This window comes from Callorhinchus milii, unplaced genomic scaffold (assembly GCF_018977255.1).
Source record: "Callorhinchus milii isolate IMCB2004 unplaced genomic scaffold, IMCB_Cmil_1.0 Scaffold9, whole genome shotgun sequence".
NCBI classification, from domain to species: Eukaryota; Metazoa; Chordata; class Chondrichthyes; order Chimaeriformes; family Callorhinchidae; genus Callorhinchus; species Callorhinchus milii.
In genome coordinates this window covers 20,957,941-20,981,956 of record NW_024704750.1, presented here as the reverse complement: position 1 = coordinate 20,981,956, position 24,016 = coordinate 20,957,941, and the positions used below count along the sequence as shown (strand labels likewise).

The following is a 24,016-nucleotide window of genomic DNA, read 5'->3' as shown; positions in this document are numbered from 1 at the left end:
GTTGAGCTTTTTGCCCCTACTTGACACACTCTTCTTTATCTCCCAAGTCGCTAATTTGCTCTACAGCCATGACTGTTCAGATTCCATGTCCTGAAGTGGGAATATGCAGAACTGCCTTGAAGAAAGCTCTAAAATACGGACAATGAACCTTTGGCCACAGCTGAGAGCTCACAGCTGTCAGACAACAAAATAAATGTTCTTGATTGAATATGACCTGATTTATACCATAAGAAATATTGAATCAAGAAAAAAGCTGGAAACACACGCGGACTTACAACAACAACAACAAAATTGCATTTGTATAGACTAGGCTAGTGTGGATGTTTGCCGGTTCACTTCTTGAGGTCCATGGGTTCGCCATCACTGCATTAAGGCAATCCCTTCCAGCTGTCAATTCCTTCTGTGTGACTAATGTCATGAGACTGCAAAAATATTTTGCAGCCATTCATTTATTTGATAAAACATTATCAAGTTCAGACATGCTGCCTTTTTTTTTATTCAATGTAAAATTGGAAGAATTTCAAAGAACGATGTGCATGCGTGTAAAGTCAGTAATAGGAGACTGAATAACAGTAAACCTGCCTTTGGCCATAGATGTCCAAATGCTTCAGATCCATTCAAGGAAAGCGGCTGCCACTTTTCACCCACCCACAGAAATACAATCAAATCACTTTACAGAATATCCTGTGAACTGCTTTGAGACGTCTCGAAGACAACAAATTACATCCGTGTGGTGATTAACGCATCAGGAAGCCGTCCGAGGCGTTTCACAATTAGAGTGCAAGGATATTTCAAAAAATTCCCAAGCTCTTCTCTGAATTTACTTTGGGTCGCGACATAGATACATGTGTTTGTGCAGGAACTGAGCAGCTGGAGCATCACGCCCAGTGTCGCCGCAAGGTGAGAGGGATGATAGGAATTGGACATGAAGCCCACTCGCTGGTAAATGAAATAGGAGAGGAAAGGCGTCCACAAAAGAATGAAACTGCCTGATATGGCGAACAGCAGAGTGATAGACTTTCTGCGCCTCTCAGCCTCTGGGTCTGGTTGACGGTCCCCGGTGCTGTGTGTCCGGAACCGCCTGCGGGCTTTGCTGGAGGCCAGGATGTGCCGGACGGTCAGAGCGTTGGAAACGAGAATCAGGAGGAAGGGCAGCAAAGGCACGAGGATGCGGTGGATGAGCTCCAGCGCTGCCCACGTGGACGAAGTGTAGTAACTGGCTTTTGTTTCGCAAAACCAGGGCACGTTGTCGATAACATGGCCGGGCTCAAACTTAAAGTACCAGGGAACGCTTTCCAAGCAGCTCAGCACGCACACCGTCCCGATCACCACAGCCGCTGTTTTCTCAGTGCAGTACTTGGACTTTAGCCTCTGGGAACAAATGGTCGCGCAGCGATCGAAGGTGAAGAAGACTGTCAGCCAGACGGAGCACTCTGTGGAGGCCACGATTGTGACCATCACCGAGCTGCACACAGGAGTGATGTCCAGGAAGCACACGGGGAAATAAACAATCACCCATCTTAACACCACATCGGATACCACCACCAGCAGGTCTGCCACCGCCATAGCTACCAGATAGCACGTCACACATCGCGAGAGGCTGCACTTACCCTGGGACAAGATCACAATGGCCAGGAGATTGACTGTAAGAAACAGGAGGAACTGGAATCACTTTGAGTCAACCAGCGCTATGTGATATATGCCCGTCTCTGTCATGGAATCCTCTTCAAGGTTTTGTCGCTCTTTATCTCGGAAACCCCCGCCAGCTCTCCTCTCCTCACCTCCGCTATGTTCTGCTTTTCCAATTAAAGCATCTGCTCCAGCACCAGTTATTCGCTCCTTCAAATAGTTTCCTAAACTCCAGACCTCTTCCCTCCAATTGTTTTGTTCCAGATATATAGGTATTGATTTCATAGCAGTTTGTGGAATGTCACTGAGCCCCAATTCAGTGCCACTTTTGATAAATACAAATACAGTCAAAACTAACAATTCAGCAATTGAGACGTTTCACGACTAACAACTGGGTCGCCATTCACTGTGAGGTAAACAGAGGTGTGTGGAGTAAGGAAACTTGCCTAAGGTTTCGCCCCGTCTGGAGATAAAACCCTGGTCCCCTTGCTTGTGAGGCGAGTGCTCTAGCTAATATGCTAAGGGACTCCACAATCCACAATCTCTCCGGCTTCCCTCCTCCTTCCTCATTTTTAGATCATATTTGAATATCTTCCTCTTCGAATATACCAATGGTCACTTCCCACCTATCCCCGGCTCAGCATCAGGATCTGCTACTGTTAAGTGCTCCAAGATCCAAGATGCTACCCCACGTGAAGGACACCTTATCATTGTGAAGCGCTTTGAGATGACTTGAAGATGTGATAAGGCGCTATATCAAATGCAAGGATTGTTTTTATTATTAAACTGTCTTCTTTTTTCAAATAGTCACACGATCTTTAACATCCTCCTGAACAGGCAAACGGGACCTTAGTTTAACATCTCATCTGAAGGATGACAGACGGCACCACTGACCATGCAGCCCCCCCAACACCCCCACCCAGCTCTCTCCACTGCCTCACTGGAGCATCAGCTTAAACTATATGAGTTCCAAGTCCTGACGGTGGAACCCGTCACCATGAACCCACAACCTACTGACTCAGATGAGAATGATACTGACTGAGCCAGCTCGGCACTCTTTCTTTTGATTTAGTAATTTTTTTAAACAATATATCACATCCATTTTAATTTTAGTTTAAAAGCCAACTGTGGGTCATGGTATAGATCTTCATTACCAACAATGATTCTGGAAAGATGTCAGAGGAAGTCTCTGGACAGCAGAATGTAATGCAAATGAGTGAAGGGAGAGCAGGACAAAATAGGTGATTGTGCAACAAAGACAATGAAAATAATGATAACAAATAAAAATAATAATGAATAACACTCTTAAACTTTAACACAATATTACAAGAGAGATTTTAAAAGCAACGTACCAGGAATCCCAACTGCTCCAAGGATCGGATAGTAAATGACTTCAATCTCAGATATTGTTGGTATATGAGCCAGGTTATAGGGGTATTGCATGGTATGTCAATACACAATCAGGACGTGAAGATAATTTGCAGCTGTGACTGGTAGAGATCCATTGCAAACCTCATTTATACTGCGGGGAAGACTCTGTGGGGACAATTACCTAAGCTACAGTTGCTTAATCAACCAGAAAACCTCCAACAGATACATTGCGTGATGTAAGGTCACATGGATTTGGCACCATTTTAAAATCAAATGGCAAATGTTTAGGAAAAATATTCCCCGCAGAGGGTTGTCAACTTCACAATTTGGTATGGTTTTCTAACAACAACAACAGGGTAGCATCCCGGAGTGCTTCACAGTGACAGAGTCTGACCCCGAGCCAGGGGGAGAGGCAGGGGGGAGATGACTGGAAGCACGATCAAAAAGGTCTTTAAGCATAAAGTGAAAGTGGGGCAGGAAGAGGCAAGGCAGAGGTATTCAGGAAGAGAGTTCCAGAGTTTTGGGTGTAGTGGCTGAAGGCACGGCCACATTGGTGGAGCAGAGGGGACGAGGGTCAATGGTGAGTATTTAAAGAAGAATTAGATAACCACATATGGACAAAAGGCACTGGAGGGTATGGGGAAAGAGCAGGGATTGGATTTAGAATGGGTGTCTTAAATGAATGAGCAAAGACCTGTGCAAATCCAATGAGTCAAAAGTCCACTTTCTGTGTACAACTTGTAGTCTACAGTTCTAATATGCAACGTAAAAAATGCAACACACTGTTTGAACTCTCAACCCCTTCATCTAATTTCTTTGCCAAATAGCTGCCCTCTTGGGTTTTCTGCCACAACGTGGCCTCCTTCCCTCCTTTGGTGGTTCCATCGGTGGTCGGGCCTTCAGCCTCTCAGCCCCCAGGCTCTGGAACTCCATCCCCCAGTGCCTTCGCCTTGCTTCCTCCCTTTCCTCCTTCAAGGCCGGTCTCAAAACCTTTCTCTTTGACCGTGCCTTCAGCTCCCCTCTCGACTCTCTTCCCCTCCTCGCTCCCTCCCTTCCCTCCCTCACCCTGACCATTCCCCCCTCCTCGCTCCCTCCCTTCCCTCCCATCACCCTGACCATTTCCCCCTGCTCGGGTCATGACCCAACTGTGCAGCGCCTTGGGACGTCCTCCTGGCGTGAAAGGCGCTTTATAAATGGAATCTTGTTGTTGTTGTTGTTGTTGTTTGGGCAATGCAGTCAGCACATTCACCACTCTCTGGTTGCAGTAATTAATTGGAAACTGTCTGTTCATCATTTCTCTGAATCAGTGTCTGCCTATCGTAGAGTTGCTGACTATGTTATACAGATCTTCATGTTCACTTTGTCCACGATTTTAAGATCTTCAATGCTTCATCCTGGTTCAATTGGTAGCACTCTCGCCTGAGTCAGGATATTGTGGGTTCAAGCCCAACTTCAGGACATTGTCTGGTTTATAGTTAGGGGACACATATCACCTGCTGGGGGAATGCTGCATTGCCGGGGTGCTGATCCTGTCTCCCTGTTCAGTTCGGCATCAATGATCCGCACAGCAAAGAGAAAAGAAAAGAGAAGGGAGTTTCTCTGGCTTCTTGGCCAACACTCACTCCAAATAAAATCAGTTAATTACTGCACGACTTTGTGGTACATTGCGGAATGCAAATTGGCTGCTGTGTTTGTGTACAAATACACAGTCACTACAGTTTACTGCCAGAAACATCAAATGAAACCACATGTGTTTATAAGAATAATTCTAACGTTTGATAGAGCGCCTTTCAAGTTGGGAGAACATTCTCATCCCACAAACAGTCATGAAGTGAATGGCCAAATTTATCTGGGGAGTTGTTGGCCAGGAAAACCTAGCCACGAGAGGAACTCTCTTCTGTTTTCGAATAGCTGATTGGATTTTTAATGTTCTTCTGAACAGGCAGATGGGATCCTGTTAAAACTTCTCATCCCAAGAATGACACTTCCAGTAGTCCTCCAGGACTGCAATGGAGTGTCAACCTCGACCGTGTTCAAAGATTCCACCCAGGGCTTGAGCATTTGTAATTCAGAGAAGAAAGTGCTACTAACTTAGCCAGGCTGACAAAAGATTGTAATATGTAATATTTAGCAAGGTCTAACAGCCTCGTGTAACCTAAGTGTAAAGAGGCAGATATCTAGGATGGATTTGAAGACAGACTGAGGCACTGCATTTGAGGGTGAGTGTTCCAGAAGGTGGTGGTGTAGGAGGTTGAACGACACTGGGAATGAGAACATGAGGTAGACCTGCATTTGCTGAGCAGAGGAGTGAGCAGGAGAGTGAGGCTGGAGAGAATACAGAAGTAGGGAGGTGCCATGGCTTGAAGAGATTTTTAAGTGAGAGTGAGGATCTTGAGCTGGTGACATGTATTTGAGGCTGCAGGGATTGGAGTTTGGGATTAGGTGTTATGTGTGAATAGTGCAGATGGGAAGATTGCGAGGAGGGCATTTATAATCTCCAGGCAGGAAGTGACCAAGACATGAATGGAATTTGCGCAGCAGTAGGCGATATAATGCATTCGGAATTTATATATTATTAGTATCTTTCATGGTGAGAGGACATCCCAAAGTGCTGAACATTACTAAATCATTTTTGAACGAGGTGAGGAGGGAATGAGGGAATGATGTGGTGAAGATTCCACCAAGTCTTTGCCAGGGACCAGATCTGAGAGAGGAAAGAGAATTGAGGGCTGAACCAAAGCCCTCAATTTGATGAGTTCGATAGAGAGGCTGCGGAAGTGGGACCCAGTATCCAAGCAAATTGGTGGGTGTCAAGGAGGATGGTTTCCATCTTTTCCAACATTGGAGTTTGAGTACAACATTGGAGCCATGGAATATCTGAAACCTTTTGAGAGCCATTTATTCATCACTCATATAATCATAGAATTTTACAGCACAGAAGGAGGTCATTCAGCCCATCGTACCTATGTCGGCTCTTTGGAAAAGCTACCAACGAGTCCCACTACCCTGCTCTTACACCATAGCCCAGCAATTTTTTTCCTTTTTAAGTACCTATCTAATTCCCTTTTTAGAGCTACTAGCGAATCTGCTTCCACCACACTTCAGGCAGTGCATTCCAGACCGTAACAATTCTTTGAGTAAAAACATTACTCTTTGCCTCCCGTCTGGGTCGTTTTCCAATCTTAAATCTGTGTCCTCTGGTTATTATCATAGTGAAATGAAAATCATACGTCTCTACACTTCCTCTTCTCTCTCTTGGATATGGGGGCCACACCACTGCCATGGCAGTTGGGATGTGGTGTAAGGTGGGGTTATAGCCAGGTGGTGTGGCCTCAGTGAAGGGGGAGGTGTCGCCTGAGATGATCCAGGTTTCAATGAGGGCCATGATGTCAATCCTGAACCATCACCAAGACATCTCAAAGCACTTCACAGAATATACAACAACAAAATTACATTTGTACAGCGCCTTTCACATGGGGAGGGCGTCTCAAAGTGCTGGACAGAGTTTTGGACCCGAGCTGGGAGTTGGGGTCGGGGAGGGTGGAGGGCTGGGGGGGGAAGCAGGGAGATCGAAAGCACGGTCGAAGAGGAGGGTCCTGAGATGGGTCTTGAAGGTGGCAAGGGAAGGAGCGAGGTGGAGGGACTGTGGAATGGAGTTCCAGAAGGTGGAGACAGAGTGGCAGAAGGCCCACCCACTAATAGTGGTACAAGCGAGGCGGGGAACGTGGAACAGGCCGGAGCCCACTGAGCAGAGGGAGCGAGCAGGATGGTAGAGGGTTAGGAGGTCGCAAAGGGGAGCAAGACTATGGAGGGCTTTGAAGGTGAGGACTAGGATCTTGAACTGTATCCTCTGTGTGATGGGAAGCCAGTGGAGTAGGGCGAGGATGGGGCTGATCGGGATCACTTTGACCAGGGCTGTTTCTGTGCTGTGAGCGGTACGGAAACCCGATTGGAGGGGTTCGAGAAGATAGTGGCGGGAGAGGAAGGAGCAAAGCTGAGAAGCAACAACTCGGTCCAAGAAAGGGAGGTTGGAGATCGGGTGGTAGTTTCTGAGTGGAGATGGGTCCAGGGTGGTTTTTTTAAGGATAGGAGAGATAACGGTGGTTTTTAATGGGGTGCAAACAGTACCTGAGGACAGAGAGTGGTTTATGATGTCAGTGAGTAGAGGGGCCAGGAGGTAGAGCTGGGAGGTCAGGAGAGGGGTAGGGATAGGATCGAGGGAGCAGGTGGTCGGTTTCATGTGGGTTATGGTGGTGATGAGAGAGGAGTGGGAGACTGGTTTGAAGCTTTGAAGGGAGGGATGGGTAAGGGCCAAGGTGGGAGGGGGAGAGGGAGATGGGGAGGGGTAGCAGATGGAATTTTCTGGACTTTGGATTCGCAGTTGGCATTTGAGGTGAGGATGGGCGAGGCATGAAAGGATGGACGGAGGAACCGGTCCATGAAGGAGAAGAGGAGCCTGGGGTTGTCCTTAGCCTCCAAGATTGTCTTGGAGTAGAACAACGATTTAGCAGAGGCAAGAGCAGAGCAGTAGGATTTGACATGGTCCAGCCAGATCTGCCAATGGACCGTTAAATTAGATTTAAGCCAGGTGCGCTCAGCGACACGCACCTGTGCTTTAAGGGAACAGAGGTAGCTGGTGTACCATGGTTTGGAAAGGGAGGGGAGCAAGAAAATCAAGAGTGGAGGAGAGGGAGCTGTGGAGAAGAGTGACCGAGGAGGATAGGTAATTGCGGGAGGAAGCCCAGAGGGGAAGGAGTTCAGATGACTCCAATGCAGCTGAGAGGGAGGGGGGGGAAGGGGAGATTTTTTTTTCCATGCTAAGTAGGAAATGGAGATGGGTTGGGTGGCGGTAGGGAGAGGATTGAAGAGTTAAGAGAGCTGAAGTGATGGGATCTTTTAATGTCCACCTGAACAGGCAAATGGGACTTTGGTTAAACATCTCATCTGAAGGACGGCGCTTCCGACAATGCGCTGCATTGGAGCATCGGATTCCATGTCCTGAAGTGAGAATATGCAGAACTGCCTTGAGCAAAGGAATGGCCATTTGGACCTCACAATTCCAGAATACCCGTCACAACCACTGTCTTCTCATTACAATATGAAAATAGTTTGTAAATGAGTGCTGTCCTGCATTGTGTCCCAATGTCTGTAAGTCTGTTGTGCCCAATCTTTTTTGGTCGGCCAACAAAATAAATGTTCTTGAGTGAATATGACCTGATTTATGCCATAAGAAATATTGAAACAAGAAAAAAACTGGATTTACAACAACAACAATAACATTACATTTGTATAGATCAGTGTGGATGTTTGGTGGTTCACCTCTTGAGGTCCATGGGCTGACCATCACACCATTAAGGGAACCCCTTCCAGCTGTCAATTCTTTCTCTGATTAATGTCATGAGACTGCAAAAATATTTTGGAGCCATTCATTTATTTGATAAAACATTATTGAGTTCAGATATGGTACCTTTTTTTTTTAATCAATTGTAAATCTTTTTGGAAGAATTTGCTGATTTCAAAGAACAATGTTTATGTGTGTAAAGTCTGTAATAGGAGACTGAATAATGTAACCCTGCCTTTGGCGATAGACGTCCAAATGCTTCAGAACTCCTCAAGGGAAGTGTACTCATCAGCATTTATCAGAAAAAAAAGTGACCAATTTGGATGCAGCAAAGTCCCCAAAATAGCAATTTATTTGAAAAATAATAAATTGGTCACTCAATCCATGGCTGTTTGTGGGACACTGCGGTGCGCAAGTAGCTGCTGCTTTTCACCCACAAAATGTACAGTCAAATAACTTTACAGTATATCCTGTGAAGTCTCAAAGACGTGATAAGGCGCTGTATTCAATGCAAGGATTATTATTATTATCTTGGCCTTCTCTAATGGAATCTTTAACCTGAGCGAGGCAGAGGGCATCTGTGTTTAACCTTTCATCAGAAGGACGCCTTTGCACAAATTACATCCGTGTGGTGCCTTTCACGTCAGGAGGCCGTCCAAGGCGTTTCACAATTAGAGTGCAAGGATATTTCAAAAAATTCCCAAGCTCTTCTCTGAATTTACTTTGGGTCGCGACATAGATACATGTGTTTGTGCAGGAACTGAGCAGCTGGAGCATCACGCCCAGCGTCGCCGCAAGGGGAGAGGGATGATAGGAATTGGACATGAAGCCCACTCGCTGGTAAATGAAATAGGAGAGGAAAGGCGTCCACAAAAGGATGAAACTGCCTGATATGGCGAACAGCAGAGTGATAGACTTTCTGCGCCTCTCAGCCTCTGGGTCTGGTTGACGGTCCCCGGTGCTGTGTGTCCGGAACCGCCTGCGGGCTTTGCTGGAGGCCAGGATGTGCCGGATGGTCAGAGCGTTGGAAACGAGAATCAGGAGGAAGGGCAGCAAAGGCACGAGGATGCGGTGGATGAGCTCCAGCGCTGCCCACGTGGACGAAGTGTAGTAACTGGCTTTTGTTTCGCAAAACCAGGGCACGTTGTCGATAACATGGCCGGGCTCAAACTTAAAGTACCAGGGAACGCTTTCCAAGCAGCTCAGCACGCACACCGTCCCGATCACCACAGCCGCTGTTTTCTCAGTGCAGTACTTGGACTTTAGCCTCTGGGAACAAATGGTCGCGCAGCGATCGAAGGTGAAGAAGACTGTCAGCCAGACGGAGCACTCTGTGGAGGCCACGATTGTGACCATCACCGAGCTGCACACAGGAGTGATGTCCAGGAAGCACACGGGGAAATAAACAATCACCCATCTTAACACCACATCGGATACCACCACCAGCAGGTCTGCCACCGCCATAGCTACCAGATAGCACGTCACACATCGCGAGAGGCTGCACTTACCCTGGGACAAGATCACAATGGCCAGGAGATTGACTGTAAGAAACAGGAGGAACTGGAATCACTTCGAGTCAACCAGCGCTACATGATATATGCCCGACTCTGTCATGGAATCCTCTTCAAGGTTTTGTCGCTCTTTATCTCGGAACCCCCCGCCAGCTCTCCTCTCCTCACCTCCGCTCCGCTTCGCTCTTCCAATTGAAGCATCTGCTCCAGCGCCAGTTATTCGCTCCTTCCAATAATTTCCTAAACTCCAGACCTCTTCCCTCCAATTTTTTTTTGCTCACCCGAGTGTCTGACACTTGTGGAAACCCATCAGCATGCTTAAGAGTATCCAAACCAAACAGATTTGCATAGATCCCCACCTGCACATGGAAATCCCAGGGATAGATTGTTGGAATGGAATGTGCATTCTCTACCTGAAGGGACCCAATCTCCTCACCTAATCCTGTAGAGTATTAGGCGCAGGTTGGCAGGAGCCAAGGCTTGAGGAGTGAGTATATGGGGTAACTATTGGAGTGTGAAACAGAGATGCTGTCCCTGTTCAGGTGAATGTGAAAGATCGTAAGAGGCTATTCGAGAGCTGAGGAGATTTCCTCCTTGTGTCCTGGCCAATAATCCTCCAGATGTATAGGTATTGACTTCATAGCTGTTTGTGGAATGTCATTGAGCCCCAAATTCGGTGCCACTTTTGATAAATACAAATACAGTCAAAACTAACATTTCAGCAACTGAGACATTTTGCTGTTTATAATAATTATCCTTGCGATGTCTCAAAGCACTTTACAGATATACTGTAAAGTGAATTGATTATATATTTTGTGGGCGAAATACAGCAGCCATTTGCGCACCACAAACAGTCGTGGGTTGAGTGATCAAATTGTTATTTTTTTTGAAGGATTTATTACGCCCGGAAAAGCAATCCGCCAATCGACTAAGAACTGGGTTCCTAATTACTGCTAGGTAAACAGGCATGCGAAGTAAAGAAACCCAACATTTCGCCCTGCCCGGCAATTGAACTCAGGTCTTCTCGCTTGTGAGGCGAACCCTCTAACCACTACGCGACAGGACTCCACTGCTTCACATCAAGTAGAAGGATTATAATTCACTCACGTAATATTCTGGTTCAAACACAAATACAATGTAGGGTTGTATGCAGAATATTCTTTAAGATGAGTGATGATAACAGTTCATCTTTCAAAATCAATTAAAGGACAGTAATTTATGGATTCTGCCCGAAATGCACTTTGTCGTAGAGAATTTGTACGCACAGCTAATTTGCAGAGCAAGGTTGCACAAATTAATTGAATGGTCAATATTATTTGAGAGGTTCTTGTCCAGGATACAAGGAGAAACTCCCTTTCCTTTCCTGGTGTCATATTATACCTCCTCACCCCCACTGCTCCACCCAACGCCTCCGCTCAGCTGGCCCCAACCTCCTGCTTGTCCCTCATCCCCTCCACTCCAACCATTGGCAGCCAGGCTTTCAGCCATTACGCCCCCAAAATATGGAACTCTTCTTTAATATATAAATATAATTTTAATAATCATTGCATTTGATACAGCTCTTATCACGTTATTGAGACATTTCAAATCGCCTAATAGAATATACTGTAAAGTTAATTGACTGTATATTTTGTGGGCAAAACATGGCAGCCAATTCCACACAGCAGTGTCCCACAGACAGTTGTGGATTGAATGACCAAATTACTTTTTCTGAAGGGATTATTAACCCTAGAAAGTAATCTGACAATCAACTAACAACTGGGTTGCTACTTACTGTTGGGTAAACAGAGGCGTGTGGAGTAAGAAAACTTGACTAACGTTTCGCCCTGCCCCGGTATAAAACCTTAGTCCTCTAGTTTGCGAGGTGAGTGCTCTAACTAATATGCTACAGGACTCCACAATCCACAATCTCTCAGGCTTGCCTCCTTCTTCCCAACTTCAGATCACACTTGAAGATCTTCCTCTTTGACTGTACCTATGCTCATTTCCCACCAATCCACAGCTCAGCACCGGGATCTGCCCTTGTTAAGTCTCCAAGTTGCTACCCCACATGAAGGACCTTATCAATGCAAGTTGTTGATGTTGTTCTCAATGCCCACCTGAGGAAGAGGCAGATCAGATCTCGGTCTTATGTTATCCAAAGGACGGCACTTCCAATGCTCCCCGAGTAATGCAACAGAGTGTCTGCCTGAACTATTAACTCCCGTCCTGTCATGGTGTTTGGACCCACAATCTTCAGGATCAGAGATGTGAGTGGTACCTCAGTGTAAGCCCAATTGATATAATCCTTAAATTTGGTACAGAACCTTTCATGTCAGGAGGACCTTTCATGTCAGGAGGATATCCCAAAGTGCTTCACAGGATACACAGCAAATTGTGGAGACTGTTTTTGTGGGTGAACATCACAGCCAATATGTACACAGCAATGTCCCACAAGCAGCCATGGAGTGAGTGACCTATTTTATTGGGATTGTTTGTCAGGCCACCGGGAGAGTAACTACAGCTCAGTGGTTAGAGCACTCGAGCGAGAGATCTGGGCTGGATTCCCGGCAGGGTGAAGTGTTGGGCAAGTTTCCTTACTCCACACACCTCTGTTTAGACACGCCTATATTCTGATGTCTCAAATAAGTGATAAGGCGCTATATCAAATGCAAGGATTATTTTTATTATTAAACTCCCTTCTTTTTTCAAATAGTTACATGATCTTTAGCGTCGCCCTGAACAGGCAGACGGGACCTTGGTTTAACGTCTCATCTGAAGGATGGCACCACTGACAATGCAGACCCAAACTCCCACCCCGTTCTCCCCCACTGCTGCACTGGAGCATCAGCTTAAACTATATGAGTTCCAAGTACCAACACTGGAACCCACCATCGTGAACCCATAACCTACTGACTCAGGTGAGAGTGATAATCTGGACAGCAGAATGTAATGCAAGTGAGTAAAGGGAGAGCAGTACAAAATAGGTGGTTGTGCAACAGATAATGCAAACAATGATAAATAAAAATAATAATGGATAACACTCTTAAACTGTAATACAATATTACAGAGAGATTTTAAAAGCAACGTACCGGAAATCCCAACAGCTCCAAGCATCGGATAGTAAACGACTTCAATCTCAGATATTGTTGGTACATGAACCAGGTTATAGGGGTATTGCATGGTATGTCAATACGCGATCAGGACGTGAAGATAACTTGCTGCTGTGACTGGCAGATACATTGAAAACTTCATTTATACCGCGGGGAAATCTCTGTGGGGACAATTATCTAAGCTAAAGTTGCTTAATCAACCAACAGGTTCATCGCGTGATGTAAGGTCACATGGATTTGGCACCGTTTTAAAATAGAAACGTGAATAATTAGGAAAAATATTCCCCGCAGAGGGTTGTCAGCTTCAGAATTTGGTGTAGTTTTGTAACAACAACATTTACATTTATGTAGCGCCCTTCATGCAGGGTAGCAACTTGGAGCGCTTCACAGTGACAGAGTCTGACCGCGAGTCAGGGGGAGAGGCAGGGAGAGGTGACTGGAAGAATGATCAAAAATGAAGGTCTTTAGGCATAATGTGAAAGTGGGGCAGGAAGGGACAAGGCAGAGAGATTGCGGGAGAGAGCTCCAGCGTTTCGGAGCATAGTGACTGAAGGCACGGCCACCGATGGTGGAGCAGAGGGGACGAGGGTCAATGGTGAGGATTTAAAGAAGAATTAGATAACCACATATAGATAAAAGGCACTGGAGGGTATGGGGAAAGAGTAGGGATTGGATTTAGAATGGGTGTCTTAAATGAATGAGCAAAGACCTGTGCAAATCTGATGAGTCAAAAGCCCACTTTCTGTGTACAACTTGTAGTCTACGGTTCTAAGATGCAACATAAAAAGTGCAACACACGGTTTGAACTCTCAACTCCTTCATCCAATTTCTTTGCCAAATAGCTGCCCTCTTGGGTTTTCTGCCACAACGTGGCCTCGTTCCCTCCTTTGGGCAATGCAGTCAGCACATTCACCACTCTCTGGTTGCAGTAATTAATTGGAAACTGTCTGTTCATCATTTCTCTGAATCAGTGTCTGCCTATCGTAGAGTTGCTGACTATGTTATACAGATCTTCATGTTCACTTTGTCCACGATTTTAAGATCTTCAATGCTTCATCCTGGTTCAATTGGTAGCACTCTCGCCTGAGTCAGGATATTGTGGGTTCAAGCCCAACTTCAGGACATTGTCTGGTTTATAGTTAGGGAACACATATCACCTGCTGGGGGAATGCTGCATTGCCGGGGTGCTGATCCTGTCTCCCTGTTCAGTTCACACAACAAGAAGAAAAGAAAAGAGAAGGGAGTTTCTCTGGCTTCTTGGCCAACACTCACTCCAAATAAAATCAGTTATTTACTGCACGACTTTGTGGTACATTGCGGAATGCAAATTGGCTGCCGTGCCTGTGTACAAATACACAGTCACTACAGTTTACTGTGAATCCTGAGAAACATCAAATAAAAGCACACGTGTATATAACAATAATCCTAACGTTTGATAGAGCGCCTTTCAAGTTGGGAGAACATTCTCAACCACAATCAGTCATGAAGTGAATGGCCAAATTTATCTGGCGAGCTGTTGGCCAGGAAAACCTAGCCACGAGAGGAACTCTCTTCTGTTTTTGAATAGCTGATCGGATACTTAATGTTCTTCTGATCAGGCAGACGGGATCATGTTTAAACTTCTCATCCCCAAGAATGAATCTTCAGCGCCTCCTGACATGAAGGGTGCTCTATAAATGTCATTTTGCGGTTGTTGTTGTTGTTGTCCTCCAGCACTGCACTGGAGTATCAACGTAGCCTGTGTTCAAAAATTCCACCCATCGCTTGAGCATTTGAGATTCAGAGAGGAAAGTGCTACTAACTTAGCCAGGCTGAAAAAAGATTGTAATATGTAACATTTAGCAAGGTCCAACAGCCTGAGAACGTACACGAACAAGGCAGCTAATTTGGGTTCCGCAATTTACCACAAAATCGTGCAATAAATAACTGATTTTATTTGGGGTGAGTGTTGGCCTAGTGTAACATTGGAGCATTAGACACAAATGATACGGGACCTACTGAGTAGAGGGTGGAGGAGGGGGAGGAATGAAATGACCAGAGACAGATATTTAGGATGCGTTTGAAGACAGATAGTGGTACTACTGTTTGAGGGTGAGTGTTCCAGAAGGTGACAGTGTCGGAGGTTGAACCAGATACTGGCACCGGCGAATGAGAACGTGCGGTAGACCTGGATTTGCTGAGCAGAGGAGTGAGCAGAAGAGTGAGGCTGGAGAAGGTTACAGAAGTAGGGAGGTGCCATGGCTTGAAGAGATTTTTAAGTGAGAGTGAGGATCTTGAGCTAGTGGAGCGTGATGAGGATGGGAATGATGTGATTACAAAGCTTCATGTATCTGAGGCTGCAGGGATTGGAGTTTGGGATTAGCTGTTATGTGTGAATATTGTAGATGAGAAGATCGCGAGGAGAGCATTTATAATCTCCAGGCAGGAAGTGACCCATACATGAATAGAGTTTGCGCAGCATTAGGCGATATAATGCAATACAAATTTGCATATTTACAGCATCTTTCATAGTGGGAGGACATCCAGTAGTAAGTCATTCTTGAACGAGGTAAGGAGGGAATGATGCGGTGATGATTCCACCAAGTCTTTGCCAGGCAGTGCATTCCAGACAGTAACAATTCTCCTTGTCTCCACTCTGGGTCTTTTTCTAATCTTAAATCTGTGTCCTCTGGTTATTGTCATAGTGAAATGAAAATTATATGTCTCTGCACTTCCTCTTCTGTTACTCCTTTAATGTCTCTCGAGATTACTTTAGATTTGTTCATATTATTAGCACGTTTGTTGCAGCAGAAATGTGAAGCATTTAGGTATTAGTATTATCTATATTAGATGGCTGATATAAAACAGAATTAACAACACTCAGAGATATCCATACAATGGGCATGTGTAATGTGCAGTGCTGGAAAATTGGGAGACCGGAGACAATATAGAACACAATTTAATACATTGCTAACTATAACTTTATTTCACTGTTCCTGTGGGAGGACAATAACAACATTTTGCATTTGACACCGAGCGCGAAAGAATATGTAGGTCGAAGGCATGGTTGAAAAAGAAAGACCTCAGGTGCGATATGAAGTTGGACACAGAGGAACTGGGGCAGATAAATGTGTGACATAATTGTCTGAATGAGGAACCGAAAGTCAATTAGATTTCAGAATAAGACACATAGTACCACTTGGTTGTAAATCAATTCAAGATTTAGTTAAGATTCTCATTATCGATTCTGATGTCCATCACTTTATTTTTTAGAGTTAATTTGTGCACGCTGATACCTTCACTTTAATAATAATAATAATCCTTGCGTTTGATATAGCGCTTTTCACGTCGGGAGGACGTCCCAAAGCGCTTCACAGAACACACTGTAAAGTGAATTGACTATATTTGTGGGCCAACGCGGCAGCCAATTGCGCACCTCAGCGTCCCACAAACAGTCGTAGATTGGGTGACCAAATTATTTTTTATTTTATTTTATGTATATATTGCTACTGAGATGTTGCAGTTTCAGCGATAGTATTCTATAGGTAGAGGTGGAGTGCTCAATATCTGAACACAGGATAATGTAGTCTAAATTAAAATTCTTTTCAGCTTACACCCAGTAAACAAGGCATATATTCGCACAATCTCTTTCGGAAGAGGAGAGGTTGGCATAAATGTTATGCTTTATCGGATTCAAAACAAAACTTTGATCTGTTAGGTTGTAACTCCAACCGAGAAACATACAAAACTCAATATTTATATTGTTTTCTTGGATATTAATCTTATTCTGATCCGAGGGGAAATATTGATTAGTCTTATAATAATAACCCTTGCATTTGATACAGTGTCTTATCACTTCCTGTGGAGAGTCACTATGTCTCAAGTCCCTATTGGTTTTGTCACGAACATTCTACCCAACATTTAGTAAAAATGAAGCAAAATAATGAAAGCAAATGCAAAATACTGCAGATGCTGGAAATCTGAAACAAAAACAGAAGTCGCTGGGAACACTCAGCAGGTCAGGCAGCATCTATGGAGAAAGGAAAGTGAGTCGATGTTTTGGGTTCCACGACCCTTTGTCAGAACTGGGGCACGTTGGGTGGGAGAGGCTTTTAAGGGCTAACAGAGAGGGGGAGGCAGGGCAAGTACGACAAAGGAGAAAATGGTGTAGAGGTCAGGGGATGATGGGTTACAGATGTGTTAATGATGCAAAACAATGGGGGAAAAATTGCAACCAAATAGACCGACCAGAGAGAGAGAGAAAAGGTTTGGTGGGGACCCAGATGATGTGGGAAGAGGGGGGGGGGGGAAAGTGAGCAGTTATGGTCTGAAATTGTTGAAATCAATATTGAGGTAAGGTCCCTAGCAGATAAATGAGATGCTGTTCCTCGAGCTTGGGCTGTGGCTCATTGGAACAGTGTAGGAGACCATGGATGGAGAGGTCAGAGTGCGAGTGGGAGGGAGAGTTGAAGTGGCAAGAAAGCGGACAAATATTCACTTTACGGTATGTGGCAAAAAGCACACACTGTAAAGTGAATTGACTGCAAAGTTTGCAAGCGAAATGCGACAACCAATTGCGCACAGCAGTGTCCCGCAAACAGTCGTGGATTGAGTGACCAAATTACAAGAACAACAAAATTACATTTGTATAGCGCCTTTCACTTCAGGATAATGTCCCAATAATTATTATTATTTTTCTAAAGAATTATTACCCCCAGAAATGCGATCGGCCAATTGACTAACAACCAGGTCCTACTTACTGCTAGGTAAACAGAGACATGTGGAGCAAGGAAACTTGCCCAAAGTTTCACCATGCCCGGGAATCAAACCCAGATCCTCTCGCTTGCGAGTCGAATGTTCCAGCCGCTAAGCTACAGGACTCCACATAATGTGTAATAAATAATTTGTAACTTGTGAGAGTCAACTTGGAAATATTTTTCGAATGTGTCAGACGAGCATCTATTCTGTAGTCACTGTTTCACGTCTTAACCCAGAAAAGTTCCAATGCACAATGTTCCAGATTTGTTTTACTGTACTACAATGTAACAACTGGGGTAAGGTTAGAACTACTTATTAAGAATTCTCTTTAAGACAACTTTCATACTCTTTAATATGCTTTAAGCTTTAATATTCCTACAATGGACAACAATTTGGATTTAGCAAATCGGAGCACTTAACAGTGCCGAGCTTGATGCTGTGCTGGGGCGAGAGGGGAGGTGACCATAAATACGATTCAGTTGTGATTTGGGAGTTATTTGGGGTCTCCTTTTGTCTAATTGGCTCCAAAATGACAAGGAAATGTTAGAAACCTGAAGGATATCCCCTCCTGAGATGCAGATCTGCAGCACTCCCAAAAACAATACGATGAGCCAGCAAAAGCCAACACTCTGCCTGAGAGTATTCAAACCAGCTTGAGATTTCTACATCTGCCTCCTACATCTGGGCATTCCAGCATCAAATTCTCTCCCTGGAAGGACACCTGCTACCCTAATTTCAGATGATTAGATGTCGGTTGGCAAGTGCCAAGGCATGGGGACCCCAGACTGTTTACTGGATACTGTTGGAGTCTAACCAGCTAAAACCGTACAGTTTGCTATTAAAATCATTGTCTGGTCCACTCCTGCTGCTTGTTCAGCTAGGACCATCCCACCTGTTAGGGCTTTGGCTTGCAGGGTTAAATGAAGCTGGTTGGGAAGAGTTCCTGCCCATAGTGACTGATCTGCCCTTCCAGGTCCTGCCGATGAGCCAAGCTGGACTGTGCTGTCATCAGCAGTGCCCTGGAATACTGCGGACCTGTCTGGCTCAGGAACCGGACTAGAGACTGTCACATTGGGTGGGGAATTAGATTTCCACGTTCTGTGTAGTTCAGTGGTTAGAGAATTCACCTAACAAGCGAAAGACTTGGGTTCAATTCCCGGCAGGGTGAAATGTTAGACAAGTTTCCTCACTCCACTCGCCTCTGCTTACCTAGCAGTAGGAACCCAGTTGTTAGTTGATTGGCAGATCGCTTTTATGAGGGTAATAATTCCTTCAAAAATAATAATAATCATAATAATAATTTGGTCACTTCAATCCATGACTGTTCGTGGGACGCTGCTGTGGGCAATTGGCTGCCGCATTTCGGCCACAAAATATACAGTCAATTCACTTCACCGTATATTCTGCAATATTAAATGCAAGGATTATTATAAAAACATCAACTTGGAGCCAATTCAGCCCCAAGGAGTCCTGCATACCTCCGCCCTGGGGGCACTGCAAGGCAACCTCTGATAAATCAACTAACCTGATTGGTCAGCAGAACGTGAGGGGCGAATTGGGGGCAAGGATTCTTCCCACAGTAAAAAATAACAGTATGCATAATAATAATAATCCTTGCACTTAATATACCACCTCTACAGATTGTTGAGATGTCTCAAAGCCGGTGATCGCTGAGTGGATGGGTTTATATGGTTTGAGGAGGTCCCAGAGCTGCATGATCATGGAAGGATTTAAAAGTGAGGACTAGGATCTTGAACTTGATCCTCTGGGGAGCCAGTGGAGGATGGGGGTGATAGGCTCACAGAGCCCAGTGTGGGACCTTAGACCTACAGAACTATTGAGATTTAAAGGCAGAAGTCCATGTGACCCATGTTGGTGCTGGCTCTTTAAAAGAGCCACTCATACAGACCCCTTCACCCCCATTTACCCGCAATCAACACCTCGTACTTTAACATGTAATTATGAAGCACAAAATGTGCTTTAATGGCTTTGAACATTTCATCCTGGCCGTGTGCAGGACATTAAAACAACTCTATCATACCATTCATACTCTCGCGGTGTCCAAATAGCAGAGGAGAATTTCTGTGGGATTTTAAGCAATAAAACCCCCAAGTTTCAGGTCATACTTTCTGCGCTTCTTGTCACAGTGCAGAGCATCTGATCCACACTGAATAGAAAAGAATATCACTGTGGGAACTTTGAAGGATTGATGTAAGTTTTAATTTTTTGGGGGAAAAAAATTACTTTGAAAAACTGAAACACTGAAAGACTTCCTCATTGGTAAATTCACATTGAGTTATTTTTTTCCAGTAAATATGTACTTCTTTTAAAGATGATTTTTCCCAATTTTCCTAAATGGCTGTTTTTGTGATGTTATAATAATATAATAATAATAATAATCCTTGCATTTGATATAGCGCTTTTCACGTCGGGAGGACGTCCCAAAGCGCTTCACAGAACACACTGTAAAGTGAATTGACTGTATATTTGTGGCGACGCGGCAGCCATTGCGCACAGCATGTCCCACAACAGCCGTAGATTGAAAATGACATTTATTATTGTTTTTTTTTGGAGGATTATTATTAGGCGTGTGGAGTAAGGAAACTTGCCCAAGGTTTCGCCCTGCCTGGAATTGAACTCAGGTCTCTCACTTGCAAAGCGAGTGCTCTAATCACTGAGCTACAGGACTCCAATGTTAGCTTTATAGTTTGTATTGGCTGCATGCGGTTTCTGTAATTTATGTCTTGTTCCAGGTTCAGGCTGTTGTTAAACACATTGGTGAATTATAGATAAGTACAGTATTTGCTTTATTTTATTATCAGCAATAACAATGCCAACTTGTGTTTTTAAAGACGTTTAACCTAAAACCCCAAAAAGGAAAATACTGCAGATGCTGGAAATGTGAAATGAAAACAGACGTTGATGGATCATTGACCTGAAACATTAACTCACTTTCTTCTCTCTCCATAGATACTGTCTGACCTGCTGTGTGTTCCCAGCAACTTCTGTTTTTAACCTAAAATCATGTTTTCTCAGGATTAGTTAGGGATTCCACCTGAAGACCAGAGAGAACAATGAGTGCACATCCTGAAGAGGTCTCCAGCGATGATGATTTGGTTTCAGATGTTACCTTTTCCGTAAATCGCTATCATTTCGGTGGGTTTGCTTTAAAGATCAAAGAAAACACCGAAAGTTACGTGGGGTCGCATGTCTGGAAGGCAGTAAGTTCTGGTCGAAAAAATCATTGATTTAAGCTCTCTTTAATGATATCAAAATAGTTCTCGTTTCAAACCATTCTCTTTAGCATTAAATGTGTCATTGGTCTTTCCTCACAAAATAGTGGCGATTCCTTGATGGGCATTGACAACACAGTGCTCATCTTTGCTTTCCTCGGGAACTGTTGTGTTGCTCTTTTCTGTAGCTTCTTCCGAATAAATCTATGCCATGGTTTTCAGGGTATTGTTCTCTGCGAGTACTTTGAGAAGGAGAAGATATCTTTCGCTGGGAAGAAGGTGATTGAGCTGGGCTCGGGCACTGGCATTGTGGGCATTTTAGCCGTTCTCCTCGGTGAGTTGTGAGGTTTCAATCAATATTATACCACAGAGATGTGTGAGAGAAATATCAAATGCAAAGATTATGATTATTATAATTATAAATCCCTTCGTTCCCTTGCTCCCCTATCTGTTCAATCTCTTCCCCCAACTTCTTGAACCTACAGTTTCCTCCCCTTCCCTCATTTCCCCGCTTGATATCAAAACCAGCCATTGCAGAGTTCTCCAAATCCTACTCTATATGAGGGGCTCAGGCACAGTTTCCTGCCCCAAACATTGCGCTATATTAATAATACTAATAATCCATGCATTTGATAAAGCGCCTTATCACAACTTTGAGATGTCTCAAAGCACTTCACAGAATATACTGTAAAGTGAGTTGACTGTATATTTTGTGGGTGAATCGCAGCAGCCAATTGCGCACAGCAGCGTCCCACACACATTCGTGGATTGAATGATCACATTTTTATTTATTTTTTTGACGGGATTATTACCCCTGGAAAAGGGATCAGCCAATCGACTAACAACCAGGTTCCTATTTACTGTTAGGTAAACAGAGGTGTGTGAAGTAAGGAAATTTGCCCAATGTTTAGCTCTGCCCGGGAATCAAACTCAGGTCCTCTCACTTGCGAGGCAATGCAGCACTATGTGTTGATAAAAAGGATTGGCCAAGAATAACTAAAGGTCCTTAGCCAATTTCTGTGGCCAATAGGTTCCATGGTGACATTTTCTGAATGGTCATTTCATGCTCATCTGCTTCATACTTGAGCCTATGTCTGGCAGAGATGAGTTCTGGCTGGGAATTAATACTTTACCATTTTCCCTGAGTTAATCCTAGCTTTTTGGTTTGCTTCCTGTCTTCATGGTGATTTACCAACACATCTAGTGGATCCTCTTCTGATCGTTCCCAGGAGCAGAATCAGATTATTGTTCAGTGGAAAAAAATATCATAAGAACATAAGAAATAGGAGCAGGAGTAGGCCATTCAGCCCCTCGAGCCTGCCCCGCCATTTAATAAGGTCATGGCTGATCTTCTAACCTAATTCCATTTACCCGCCCTATCCCCATATCCCTTAATCCCTTTAGTTTTAAAAAATCTATCAATTTCAGTCTTGAATATCCATAGATTCATCTAGGGTACAGCTGCGAAACAGCCATTTGGACCATCCAGTCAGCTGGTATTTGTACCAGTGGAGTGTTTGTGGAGTCCTGTAGTGTATTGGTTAGAGCACTCATCTCCCAAGCAAGAGGACCCAGGTTCGATTCCCATGCGGGGCAAAACCTTAGGCAAGTCCTTCCACACGCCTCTGTTTACCGAGCAGTAAGTAGGGACCTAGTTGTTAGTCAATTGGCAGATCGCTTTCTGGGGATAATTATGCCTTAAAAAATTGTGGTCACTCAATCCACAACTGGGTCTGTACGCAATCGGCTGCCGCATTTTGCCCATAAAATATACAGTCCATTCACTGTAACACGTCTAGAAGACATGAAAAGCACTATATCAAATGCAACTTTTATTAACAGTATGTTCTGTGAAGTGCTTAGATATGTCTCAATGATGTGATAAAGCACTGTATCAAATACAAGGATTATTTTTATTACATTTATATACTGAGGAAGAGAGTTCCATAGTGTCGGGGTGTAATGGCTGAACGCCTGGCTGCCCATGGTTGGAATGGAGGGAATGAGGGACAAGCAGGAGGTTGGAGTCAGCTGAGCGGAGGCGGCTGGTGGGTGGTGGAGTGGGTGTCAGCAGGCACATTACGACACCAGGAAAGGAAAAGGAGTTTCTCCTTGAATCCTGGACAAGGATTATTTGGATCCCCCAAATAATATTGACCATTCAGTTAATTTGTGACACCTTGCTCTGCAAATTGGCTGTCACATTTGCCTGCAGTGCTTGGGAAATATAAAGTCAATTCACTTTACAATATATTCTGTGAATTGCTTTGAGACCTCTCCACGATACGATAAGGCGCTATATCAAATGCAATGATTATTATTGTACTCCACATGAGTGCCCATCCTATGCCTAGTCCCATATTCCATCCCTTTCCCCATATCCCTGAACTTTATTCTCTCTCAACCATGTGTCCAGTCTTTTTTTGAATGTGCACTTGGTTGCTGGATGTTGTCTTTTTCTATTTCCTAGGTGGAGATGTGACCTTCACAGATAAGAGTTTCATTTTGAAACGAACAAAACAGAACATTTCTGCCAATCTCCCTCCTTCCTGCAAAAAACGTACAAAAGTCTGTGTTCTTTCCTGGGGTGATGATCAGAAAAATTTTCCTTCAAACTATGATGTGATCCTAGGCGCAGATATTGTGTACTGTAGGTCTGCCTATCCCTTTCTATTACAGACCCTCAAACATCTCAGCAATGAAATGACCACAATTTACATTTCTTCAGAAATGAGACCGAATCTTGTGTCCAGTATCTTCCACGAAAAGCAATTACCTCCACAATTTAACTATGAGATTGTGCACAGAAAGGAAAGTGAGAATATTGTAGTGTACAAATTAACCAAAAAATGAGCAGGTTCTTTACATATTATTAATATTTTTATCAGGATGGACGAAGTTGTTTGACATATAACATGGCTTGTAGCCTTCTCCTACTAAGACACCTTAATATCTCACCTCATCAAAGTTGATTTGTAAAATCTTTTCTCTGTTTTATTGGGCTTTACTCCTATCATCTGCTGTTCTCTCAACCTTTTCAATGCCTCTTCTACACACCTTGAGTTTGTATTGTGTCTTTGATTGCAGATGTGAAACTGCATA

At 44.2% G+C, this 24,016-nt stretch overlaps 3 protein-coding genes across 4 annotated transcripts; 1 reads left to right on the top strand and 2 right to left on the bottom strand.

The window, feature by feature from the left end:
* Positions 1-720: 720 nt before the first annotated feature.
* On the bottom strand, positions 721-1,566 carry LOC121849691 (probable G-protein coupled receptor 21). Its single transcript, XM_042338144.1, has one exon. It carries the CDS (start codon positions 1,564-1,566, stop codon positions 721-723), a length of 846 nt encoding a protein of 281 aa, XP_042194078.1.
* A 7,393-nt stretch (positions 1,567-8,959) lies between these two features.
* LOC121849690 (G-protein coupled receptor 52-like) lies at positions 8,960-9,805 on the bottom strand. The gene has a single exon (XM_042338143.1). The coding sequence runs from the start codon at positions 9,803-9,805 to the stop codon at positions 8,960-8,962; it is 846 nt and encodes a 281-aa protein (XP_042194077.1).
* A 5,634-nt stretch (positions 9,806-15,439) lies between these two features.
* Positions 15,440-23,869, top strand: LOC103186818 (EEF1A lysine methyltransferase 3-like). Of its 2 annotated transcripts, none has more exons than XM_042338266.1 (4): positions 15,440-15,492; positions 20,718-20,902; positions 21,137-21,248; positions 23,385-23,869. In XM_042338266.1, exons 2-4 carry the CDS (start codon positions 20,756-20,758, stop codon positions 23,765-23,767), a joined length of 642 nt encoding a protein of 213 aa, XP_042194200.1. In that variant the 5' UTR covers positions 15,440-15,492; positions 20,718-20,755; the 3' UTR covers positions 23,768-23,869. The 2 variants fall into 2 exon arrangements, with proteins under 2 accessions (XP_042194200.1, XP_042194201.1); XM_042338267.1 differs by lacking the exon at positions 15,440-15,492 and adding an exon at positions 19,816-19,892.
* The last annotated feature ends 147 nt before the right edge of the window (positions 23,870-24,016 follow it).

Excerpts from the sequence above, each read along its gene's own strand:
- LOC121849690 (XM_042338143.1), bottom strand. The coding sequence starts at position 9,805 with ATGGCGGTGGCAGACCTGCTGGTGGTGGTATCCGATGTGGTGTTAAGA.
- LOC103186818 (XM_042338266.1), top strand. The coding sequence starts at position 20,756 with ATGAGTGCACATCCTGAAGAGGTCTCCAGCGATGATGATTTGGTTTCA. Across the intron at positions 20,903-21,136 it reads GGTCGCATGTCTGGAAGGCA|GGTATTGTTCTCTGCGAGTA; the intron begins GTAAGTTCTGGT and ends CATGGTTTTCAG. Across the intron at positions 21,249-23,384 it reads CATTTTAGCCGTTCTCCTCG|GTGGAGATGTGACCTTCACA; the intron begins GTGAGTTGTGAG and ends TCTATTTCCTAG.
- LOC121849691 (XM_042338144.1), bottom strand. The coding sequence starts at position 1,566 with ATGGCGGTGGCAGACCTGCTGGTGGTGGTATCCGATGTGGTGTTAAGA.